This window comes from Sitophilus oryzae, unplaced genomic scaffold (assembly GCF_002938485.1).
Source record: "Sitophilus oryzae breed Bouriz unplaced genomic scaffold, Soryzae_2.0 scaffold_1499_pilon_pilon, whole genome shotgun sequence".
Classification (NCBI taxonomy): domain Eukaryota; kingdom Metazoa; phylum Arthropoda; class Insecta; order Coleoptera; family Curculionidae; genus Sitophilus; species Sitophilus oryzae.
Genome location: NW_022146168.1, coordinates 5,039,208 through 5,051,421, shown reverse-complemented (window position 1 = coordinate 5,051,421; position 12,214 = coordinate 5,039,208). Strand labels below are relative to the sequence as shown.

Genomic DNA, 12,214 nt, shown 5'->3' with positions numbered 1-12,214 from the left:
TGACATTTCACCTAACCTTTAATTTTATATATTTTTATATTATTTATATCCAAAGTTTATAACACATTATCGTGGAACTGAAAAAATATCGAAAATATGGTTGGACACAATAAAAACAAAATCACTCTTTTACACGCACAAACAAAAAGGAATCGAAAAGAGAACTTCAACAACAACCAATCAGAGTTTGGCCCAATCACAGTTCTATAGATATACAGGTGAAATAGACTTATGCAGCATTAATATGGAGCTTGGTTATGTTGTCTTTCTCTTACAGCACGGAAACACCACAGGGGGTTATTATATGCATTGGTTATTTATATGCATATGGAAAAATCCCGTCCATGTAAAGACTATTCGAAATCCTCGAAATACTGTCGTGAAATGTGAGTTAGTTCTTGGTTTGAAAATATCATTATACATACCGGTGATACAAATGACAGGCATCAGACAGTTGTAGAACCAACTGGGAAACTGGTTCTGCCCATCTCATTGCCGGTAACGTCGCCAGAACCTTATCACAAGCCGACATAGTTTCCAGTACCTGAAAATATAAATATCAATTTACATTAAGTACAAGAACATTCTAATCGGATACAAACCTTCTCTGGCGTCATATGCACAACATGCTGCTGATAACATTTCTCCCGTAATTCTCTGGGCAAACTAGCAAAGGCTCTACTAGGCCAAACACGCACAAAATGCTGCGTGGTCCACTGAAGACATCTTTGATACAGGTCGTCCAAACCGTAGGCAGCCGATAGAGGGAGGACTTCCAACACTCCAGTGCAACAACCTACATTTGAAATTATATAACAAAATACATAAATTAATAGAAAATAAAGTACAAAACGCTATTAAAAGATAGAGGGTAGAGGTAAAGAGAATTATCTTCGAGTATTGAAAAGTGGGCTTCAAACAGAGAACACTTAAGATGGCGCTGCTATAGCAAAAGTTCTACATTTGAAAGAAGCGTCAAAAATTTTTAGAAAGGCAAATAATTAAAAAGAGATAGATAAATATCAGATTTTTGAAGGCGCATGTTGCCTCTCTTTTTGACTAACTTCACTTTATTTATAACTTATAACCGCTAAGTTCAGTTCGCTCCCTTATTGCTTGTTAGCGCCAATGTGGTTATTTAGTGCACCCTTATTCTTCCCACTTTGGTGACCACTTTTTCAAATAGAGTCCCAAAAGAGTCTCCTGACCCTTACCACCATGCTTACCATACATTAAAATTAGCACGAAATGGCTAGCGATATCTCTGGATAATGTACAAAACTACCGACTCTAAGGGAAGATTTCTACTAAGGATCGAGAGAGACGGCACTCTATGATATTCATAGACTAGAAACGTAACTGCTAGAACATTTTTTTTTTTTTTTCCGTGCATAGATCATCGACTTTCCAAAACCTTTTGATTGTTGATTTGAGAAAAAAAAACACTTACCGGCGCAGGGTTTATGAAAATTATGACAGTGCCTCTGTTTCAATGCGTGTTCGACCACTTCTTTGAGCCCTTCAAGTCCCAGCATGTCGGCGAGGGAGGCTAGTTCCACCAAGCTGATCGAATCTGGGACATGAGCTGCCCCACTGTAGATATGGCACAAGGAAAAGTATACCGATTCATAGGAGAAGCCCTGAAAAATAAATTAATTATCCATTTATATTTATTATACCATTTATTTACGAATAGATGTCCTGTGTTTGATGATTTCAACTTAAACATATGTTACAAGTGTTCAAAGTATGGTCATAGTAGTAAGAAATGTAGAAATAATGAAATATGTGGTTATTGTGCTCAGAATCATTCGAGCAAAAACTGTCAACAAAAGGACGACACTAAATGTTCTAATTGTATAGACTTTAATAATAGATATAATCAAAATAGGCCGATCAACCATGCAGCTGGAAATAGGAATATCTGCCCATCTTACAAAGCACTTCTTGGTAAATGCATCGCTAAAACAGACTATCCATATAATCCACTCAACAACACAAGTACTATCATAAGTAAGAAGGCAACAAATGTTGCAAGAAATAATAATGGCTCTTAATTTGGATTTTCTTGATAACATACAGAAAGATTTGATACATAGTGAAGAAAGCTGTAATGATGTGGAAGCTTTCAATAGAAATGTAAATAGTAATGATAATATAGTACTAAATATAAATATTAGGAGCATAGATGCTAATTTTGAAAGCCTAGAAATTTTTGTTGCAAGCTTGTATATCAAACCTTTTATATTTGTTGTACTGAATCTTGGAACATTGTAAATAATAATTTTTATAATTTGGCAGGCTATAGAATGTATTACAATGAAAGTAAGTTAAATAGGGCTGACGGTGTTGTTATCTATATAAAAAGTGATATCATAGAGGAAACTGAAATTATCGAGGTTAATAAATTAAATATAATAAACACTTCTATCAAAATGAATAATGGTAACAACATTGAAATATCGGCTTTATATAGATCTCATAGTATAACCAAAGCTGAATTTATTTATAATTTAAAATCATATTTAAATGAAGTTAAAAAATATAGAAATCACTTTGTGGTTGGTGATTTCAACATTGATTTGCTAAAATGTGATATTTACTCGCAAGAATTTTTAAATAATTTTCTTGAAATGGGGTTTGTACCAGGTTTCCAGAACACCACTAGACCATCGAATACAGAAAATATTAGTGGGACTTGCATTGATAATATTTTTTTATAAAATTGATAACTTAAATGTAAAACTTATACAATTAAAAATACTATAACGGATCACTATACTCTACTTGTTAAAATAAAAAGAATAAACTATTTCAAGAAATAAAACAAACTAAAAATTTTAATATAAACTACAACATATTATTGAACAATGCATGTACACTAACTGGAATGAAGTGTACAATATGAATGATCCAGATGTTGCTATTAATTTTCTAATCTCGAGCATTAAAAATTGTATTAGTAATTCAATGATTGTGAACAATAAGAAAACGAGACATAGAAAGAACTGGATTACTAATGATATTATACAATTATGTAATAAGAAAGATAAACTGTACCATGAGTGGATTAAAGATAGAAGCAATGATGAATTAAAATTAAAGTACAAACAATTTACGAATAGGCTAAGTATAATTATTAAACATGCTAAAATAAATTTTGATAAGAATCAAATTAGAAACAACGCTAATAACACAAGAAAACTGTGGGATTTTGTAAATGCTAAAATATCAAAGAAAACCAAAAAAGAAACAAAGATTGACTATTTAATAAACGAGAACAACCAAAAACTTACTGACAACTTACAGATAGTAAATACAATTAATAATTATTTTAGCTCAGTTGGAAGAAAATTGAGTAATAAAATAGTAAAGCCACTGGATCAGTCATTGAGAATGCCAAAATTAAATAAGAAAACTATATTCATAGAACCTACCAGTCCTATAGAGATTTATAATATAATTACTAAATTTGAATTCAAAAATGGTGGAGTCGATATGATCAATACTAAAGTATTAAAAACCATTGCTGATTTTATAGTAGAGCCACTAAGTTACATATTCAACTTATGCATCGAGAAATCGACTTGGCCGGTAGCACTTAAATTAGCTGATATAGTTCCCATACATAAAAGTTCAAGTAAATCTATGGTATCTAACTACAGACCTATCTCTTTAATCTCGAATATTGCAAAAATTTTTGAAAAAATTGTTCATTCAAGAATTTATAAATTTATTATAAATTGTAATATTTTATCTAAAAAACAATTTGGTTTTATTAAAAGAATAGGAACTGCAGACGCTTTAAATCATATAACTAACATCATTTATAACAAATTAGACAAAAGCAAACCAGTATTAATAACTTTTTTAGATCTGGCAAAAGCCTTTGACACGGTAGATCATGGTATATTATTGGATAAGCTTTCATGTATGGGAATTAGAGGCAAGGCCAATGAACTAATGAAAAGTTATCTTGAGCATAGAAAGCAGAGAGTTAAAATTAATGATTATATAAGCGAGAATAAAGATGTAACTATTGGAGTGCCTCAAGGAACTATCCTTGGGCCATTGATGTTTATTTTATATGTAAATGATTTATTAATTGGCATACAGGATGGTTGTATAATATCGTATGCAGATGATACTGCAATCATTGCTACTGAGGACACTTGGGAGCAAAGTATTAAAAAAATGAATGAACTACTAGATAAGGTTGCAAATTGGCTTGCACTTAATAAACTGTCTTTAAATATTGATAAGACTGTTTTCATGACTTTTGGAAATTACTCAGATAGTGTTCCTAAATTAGTTGAAATAAAAATTAAAGACATATATGTAAAAAGAGTTGATTGTTGTAAATATTTGGGTATTATTTTTGACTCTAATGTAAAATGGGATAAACAAATTGAATATCTGATTAGCAAGACTAAATATTTAATTTTTGTTTTCTATAAACTAAGAAAATACATGGATGTTGAAATGCTTAGAACAATTTATTATGCCTTCTTTCAAAGTGTTATTAGTTATGGTATTATAGCATGGGGTGGTGCTTATGATAACTATTTTACGCTATTAAATACATTACAGAGAAGAATACTGAAAGTAATCAACAACAACTCTTTTGTAATAGACAAAAATCCATTAAGTATTGAACAAATTTATAACTTAGAAGCAATAACTTTTCACTATGAGATCTTAAAAAACAAATATATAAACTCCAAAAGTATTACAAGAAACAAAAACATAATTATACCAAAAAATAGCAAAAGAATAAGTGATAAAGACAGTTACATTAAAGCGATAAAAATTTTCAATCTCTTACCAACTGAATTGAAAAATTTAACAGTGGAAAAGAAAAATTTGAAGAGAACTATCAGGTTTTGGCTAAAGCGGAATACTGATCGCCTGTAGCTTAAGTTATGAGTAATTGATCTTTATTTTTGTTTGTATTTATATTTATTTTTGTTTCATACTTCTTAGTTTTTTAGTTTTTAGTTGTTAATTTTTTAAGTTAAACCGGTCCGCGTACAGAGCTCTGTCTCTCTGCGGTTTATCATGTATTTCTACATTGTAAATTAACTGGTATTAATAAATAAATAAATAAATAAATAAATAAATTTATTAAATAGGGTTTGTCCAATGAGTTATGGAAGATTCCGACAGATCATATGCAAAAAATGACAGAAAACTATTCACCTGCGAATTAAAATGACAGACAAATGCACTGTCATGTAGTCTCGCTTAGAGAGGCTTTAGAGATTTCTGTTTCAGTGTTTGATTAAACAATATCTGATTTCTTATTGATTAAGTAAAATAACGAGATTAATACCTCGTTATACTCGTATTACTTAATCATAATATACTTATTAATGTTATTTTATTAGATGTAGGAAAAAACAGTAATACAACTGTCAATTTAGAAGTTACCGAAGTGAGCAAAAACACACTGTCATTTTTTATACATACCTAAGTACAATCGAAAACAAAACGCGTCAAAGTGAATTCGCGTCATTGCAATCACGCCCATAAATTGTCAGGCTCTCCTTGTATATCATCTATTAATAACTGACATACAATCTGGTAAAATTTTAATATTTAATTTAGACAAAAATAAACAGCTTCCTAACAAAAATCAATTTATCAAAAATATTCTAAATTTACGTGTTTAATGATTGGTGTATCTGAAAACTTTCTACATTTTTCCATTTAAATGTTCATTTTTGATTTGGTTTTTATGACAATTTTTAATTAAATGTCATATAGGAATCGACATGACAATAAACATCATCGATTGTCGTTTCAAAACCCACTATGACGGCATCAAATGGTGTATTATTATCCATTTTTCTTAAGTATTATCTAATAGACGCTGTAAAAGTGAAGATCAAATAACACCCTTGATATTTTTTTAAAATTATAATCCTTTTATAATACACCTGAATAGTTTATCATTATATTTTATTATTTGCAGGAAAAAATCTACTGATACTTGAGAAACCCGCCCACCTTGGGTATTGCATTTCAATTAATAAAGCATTATTATTTATTTGTTGTGAAATTGTAAATATCATATTATAATAATATCAGCATTAAATATTAATATGTTTATATGGGATAGATTTTATAAGCATGTCCAACGTATATCATATTTCAATAGTTTTGTTCCATATATAGCTAAATTAAATTATTTGGATTTTTAGCTTCTTTAAAAATTAAAAATTAAATTTACCATCTGTATATTATACGAAGAAAAAACACAATGTAGCTATTTTAGCGAAAGTTTGAAAGACCTTGTGGCAGAGTTTAACAAAGTAAGGAATTCAAAAATAATGTTTTCATTAAGATGCAACATTTACAGATAGTTTTGTTTTTGATTCTTCCATCTCAATAGAGTTAAGAGAGTTACGATTTACATTAAAACATGTCTTTGCCTTTGGTCTAAATCTACAGATCTATGAAATAGCATTTATCATTTTCATAATTTAGTGTCATTGACAAGTCATGTTATTACTGTCTTTTGGCAGTTACTCTAGAAGAGATGGTTTCAAGTTCAGAAGTTGTATCAGCTATTGTTGCTTGAATTGAACATGGTGAAGATCAATTTGTGAACTTAAAACCATCTCCATTGGAGTAACTGCCACAATAGATAATAATCCTTGACAGTGACATTAAAAAATAATAAACACTATTTCATAGATCTGTTGATTAAGACCAAAAGCAAAGGCTTACTTTTCTCAACTACCAGTGGTTGACATACCAAGAATCACCACACTTACATTACTCAATACACCCCACTGTGGTATTGAGTAATAAAAAGGATTGGACGGGAGAAACGTTTGCTCAGCATGTAAAAGACCATACCATAACGTGGTATACTGATGCTGCCAAAACCAAAGCAGGGACAGGGATCGGAGTATTTAGACCGAAAACTAAATACTCTGAATCAATGGGCACCTACCCCAGCATTCTTCAGGCAGAAATCTACGCTATCGAAAGTTGCGTACAATTTATCTTAGATAGGAACTATCGAAAACAGGAAATAGCCATCTTATCCGATAGTCAAGCAGCACTAAACGCGATCAACTCAGTAACCATCAATTCGAAGTTGGTCAAAGAATGGTTAGAAGCTGAACAAATTAGGCAAAGAAATTAAAGTCCTCCTACTCTGGGTGCCCGCTCACCAAGGGATAGAAGGCAATGAAAAAGCAAATTATCCAGCTAGAAAATGAGCGAACACTCCACCAACTGGACCAGGACCGTTCTGCTTTCCAAGCGGAAACCAACTAAAGGCGGAAATGAGGAACCTGGGAGACTCCATCCGTAACCTGGAATGGTCATCCAACGGTCTAAGACACTCGAAAAAGTTCCTCAGGAATTACGACTGAGAAAAATCAAAGATTTTCCTTGATTTACGTATAAACAATCTTCGGATTATCACGGGGTTTCTACCAGGACACTGTCTCCTCAACGAACACCTCAGTAGGCTCAAGCTGAAGAACAACGGCGAATGCAGATTCTGTGGGGAAAATGGGGAAACACGAAAACATCACTGAGTGCGCCGAGACGACGACCGTTCGTGCCATGAACTTTGGTACGGCTGGGCTGATGTCGAGGATGGAGAGCTGGCTACTATGGAGTCGTCTCAAATACTGGCTTTTGTTAAAGCCCTGAGACTGTATGATGAGTTATAACTCGTTATAACTCAAGAAAGGGGAACACACAATAGATCTGTAAGGTCGCGGTGATTAACTCCCCTCCTAAACATTCTACACTCTACAAAGGCGTACTTTTAATAATACCTTTTTGTAAATCATTACTGTATTCTGAAACTGCGAGTATCTCCAACAAAAATAAAGCTATTAAGATCAATCGAAAACAAAACTATCGCGTAAAGGTGCACCTTCGTGATAAAGTGGTTTTTAAGTTCCTGGTTTTGTTAAACCGTTTTAGAGGGTGTTTCAAACTTTCAAATATAGTACTTGCCAAAATAATAACATTTTTGCCTCGTATAATAGACCAGATCTGGATTTCAAAAGTAAATAATTTATCTATAAATTACTTAAAAAATCATCAAAATCGGCCCACTAGAACAAAATATACAGGGTGTTTCAAAAAACATGTGCCATCTCTCGTGGGGAGAGTCCTCAGGTAAAAAGAAGATTTATTTTTCATATCAACATATGTCAGATTTTGCTTTGTTTTGTAGCTACAGGGTGTTAAAACCTTAATAATCTTTCGATTTATTATAATTTTTTTCCAAGTACTTTTAGTGATTCGAATGAAATTTTGAGGGTAAAAGTTACTATAAGTGCTACATATTTTAATGCTAAAAAAGTTTCGATGTTTTACCTAATTTATTATTAAATATTATTACTATTAGTTATTATTACTATTAATCTAACCTAGAGAAATTTCAAATAAAAGAAATAATGGTATTTAAAATAATTACAAAAAACCTAATTTTCAAATTTTTAACATCTTGTAACTCTAAAACTATGCATTTCCATACCCATGTTTATAGGAACTTTTTTCCATATTTTTTGATGAAGAATCTATGAGTACTTATTAAAACTTTCGCAAGTTAATGATATTAATTTTTTTTAAAGGTTGCTATAATACCTGGATCAAAGCAAATTAATAAAATTGCGTTTATCTCATCAAGAAGGCCGAAATCGACAAAATATCAAGAGTTTTCACAACTTTTAATCGGCATTAGACTGCTTACACTATTTTGCTAACAAGAGAAAAAATAGTCAGTGGCGTACATGCTTTTTTTAGAAAAATTTTCCAGTGATAACCCATATGCACGTGCCTGGTGAATATGTCGACAATTTTTTTTAGCTTTAAAATATATCGCATTTAGAGTAACTTTTATCCTCAAAATTTCATTCGAAACGCTAAAAGTACTTGGAAGAAAATTATAATAAATCGAAAAAATATTACGACTTTAATACCCTGTAGCTACGAAACAAAGCGAAATCGGACCTATGTTGATATGAAAAATTAATTTTATTTTTACGTGAGGAATCTCCCCACGAGAGATGGCACATGTTTTTTGAAACACCTTGTATATTAAACTTTAAAATACAAGAAAAAGTTAAGTTGTCTGTTATTCGTGCCGGTCAGTGTACCTACATCTTAAAACTATAATATATTGACTCAGTGTATGTAATTTTTTTTTCTACAGTGAAATTATCTCATCCTACATCTGTAAGCCTTTCAATTTGCCATTGTCAATTTTTCAATAAGAAAAAAAAACTTATATAAATCAAAGTCTAAATACCAGTCATTAATCAAGTTCGCAAAAATCGGCAGTCGCTTTCTATTTTGCGAGATACCGACAGTAAGGACCATTAAGGTAATATTTTTACCTACCGTTCTAAAACTAGTTTCGTCCAACGTAAGAAAGTAAAAGTAGCGCGTCTTCCGATTTTTTCAGCTGCCACTAATTTACGATATTGTCGTGAGTGAAAATAAATCTTTAGAACCGTCTGTTTTATCTAGTACGCGCTGTCATAAATTTAATAAGACACACAAGGACAACGTAGGAATTAATAGAGCTCGCTTAAGTGCGGTGTTTATTAAGCTCATTAATTTTATTGTCCATTTGTCTTCAATGTTTACTGTCCATTAATTAATTCGATTTGTCTTGAGAATTTCCTTCTACATTTATCGTTTGGCTAGTTTCATTGACAACCCAAAGCCAAATTATTTCCTTGCTTTTAGTCCAGGAGGCAGTGAATTTTTCTTATTTTCCCAGTGGATGAATATACTGGGTGTGTCTGAAAAGTGGCTTACCTCTATATAACTTTTTTATTTTTTTCAGATAAAAAAATGAGATTTGGTATGTTAGTATATGACATAAATTAGGATTGACTGACGTATTCAAATGTTTTCGGTCACTTCCTGTTTCACCGGAAATGACTACAACTTTTGATTTTTAAATGGCACCCTCTATACTTTTACTTTATTCAACTTTTGAGATTTTCGCTTAAAAAAATCGTATTTTAAATTTCAATCTAGAGTGCCATGGCTATGTTAAAAACTAAAAACACTAATTTTTAATCAAGGAGCCCTGAAAAAATAGATTTCATCGTCTAATGTTTTTCGTGTTTCGTCCTGGCCGGTTAAAAAATGCCCATGATTTGGTACGTTAGTATATGACATAAATCAGGATTGATTGACGTATTTAATTGAAGAGCATACGAAAAAAAAAGATGAAAGTCCATTTTTGCTAATTTGGTTTTAATGCATAATATTTTCCGTCTTTAAAAAGCTACACCTTCTGGTACCTAAATAAAGAAGAATCACGAGGAGGTCACATAGAAACATGCATTTAGAAATGGGAAAAACGATAAAAGTCCATGCTTAATTTGAATTAAAAAACGCTTTCCTGGACATTTATCCCCGTTTTTGGACACTCATCGTTTTTCCCGTGTGCTCTTCAATTATTTCCTATTTCACCGGAAATGGCTGCAACTTTAGATTGTTAAATGACACCTCAGTATTTTTTACTTTATTCGATAGAAAATAACACTCTGAATAGAATGGCATATCACATGTCAACTTTTGACATTTTCGCATATGGTTTATTTGAAATTGTAAAATGCGGTTCAATATGACAATTTGCCTCGAAATACCAAGTGTGTGCTACCAAATTACTAATAAAAAAATGATTTTTTCCAGATTTGCTAATGAGCTACCCTCGTTTCGTTTGAAAAAATTGAGATATGGTTAAAAATACGATTTGGGCATCTCTTAACCGGCCAGGACAAAACACAAAAAAACATTAGGCGATCAAATCTATTTTATTCCAAGGCTGCATGATTAAAAATTAGTGTTTTTAACATAGCCAGGGCACTCTAGATTGAAATTTAAAATAAGATTTTTTTAAGAGAAAATGTCAAAATTTGACAAGTGATATGCCATTCTATTCAGCCTGTCGTTTTCTATCAAATAAAGTAAAAAAATACGAAGGGTGCCCTTTAAAAAAATCAAGTTGTAGTCATTTCCAGCGAAACAGGAAGTGTCCGAAAACAATTGAAAACGTCAAACAATACCAAATCATACCAAATCTCGTTCTTTTATCTGAAAAAATAAAAAAGTTATACTTAAGGGTGAGCCACTTTTGAGACACATCCGGTATACAAGGTTAGTACGTCCTGAAGGAATGTTGCATCTCTCCACATTCCTCGATCCATTTTAGCCACCTCGAGTTGTGGTAATGATAAAGAAAGGTCATTTGGTTGGATCTCACTTGAAGTAGAGGTCCTCCGATAAAAAAACCCATTATTATGTGTCCTGTTCCCCAGAAACAACACACTTTGTTTTGTTTTGATTTGGTTTGGTTATTACCAACTGAGGTAATAACAACTTTAAGTTATTACCAACTTAGAACAAACCTATATTTTTAGCCGACCACCAATAGGTATGGTAGGCTATTAAGATCGGCAAAAAAAAGTTTTTATAATTTCACTCAAAATTAGTTATTTGGGTCATAAATGACCTAAATAAAAAATATTTGCATGGTGTCTGTCTGTCCGTCTGTAACACGATAACTCAAAAACCGCTAAACCGATTTTAACCAAATTTGGCACAAAAATACTGTGGCACCCGAGAATCTGGCCATTAGTGTTTGGTGGGGGTTGGGGGTTGGTAAGGGGGTATGGGAGGGAGTTAAAAATTTTAAAAAATCGTAACTCCAAAATTACAGTAGCTAGCCAAACGCGGTATAATATTTGCAACAAAATTTGTAATAACATCAAAATCAGTCAAGTCGCAGTTTTTGAGATAAAAAAAAAACTGGAAAAATTCCTTTACTTTGAAACTAAAAGAACTGCCTACCAACTTTTTATTAACATATTTTAGTATGGGCGGCTATACGTGCCCCCCGGCGCCAATTTTTTTATCTAGTTTTATTATACTGAAATGCCTACTTCCTTAAAAGGAGGAAATTTTTTCGAATCTCGCAGAGAATTACCTCTATTGTTTGGCTTTTTTATTTTACTATTTATCTAGATAATAATACACATCGCCCGCTACAGGAAATATTAAAATATCTAAACAGCCCTGGGAATTGTTATAATAAATTATTGTTGTGCCTCGAGAAAATCACGAATCAAACTAATCAGTATTAATATTAATAGAAAAACATTAATAGTTGTATTTGAAATATATGTTTTTATTTAAAGTAATTTTTTAATGAATATAT

General features: G+C 31.7%; 1 protein-coding gene across 1 annotated transcript in view; it reads right to left on the bottom strand.

The window, feature by feature from the left end:
* The window catches only part of LOC115877889, a 58,912-nt gene that overhangs the window by 6,794 nt on the left and 39,904 nt on the right, over positions 1 to 12,214 (bottom strand). The window contains exons 5-7 of the mRNA XM_030894240.1: positions 1,451 to 1,640; positions 603 to 796; positions 426 to 544 (exon numbers count right to left, since the gene is read on the bottom strand). Coding sequence (XP_030750100.1) covers positions 426 to 544; positions 603 to 796; positions 1,451 to 1,640 — 503 coding nt within the window. The remainder of the gene's footprint in view (positions 1 to 425; positions 545 to 602; positions 797 to 1,450; positions 1,641 to 12,214) is intronic.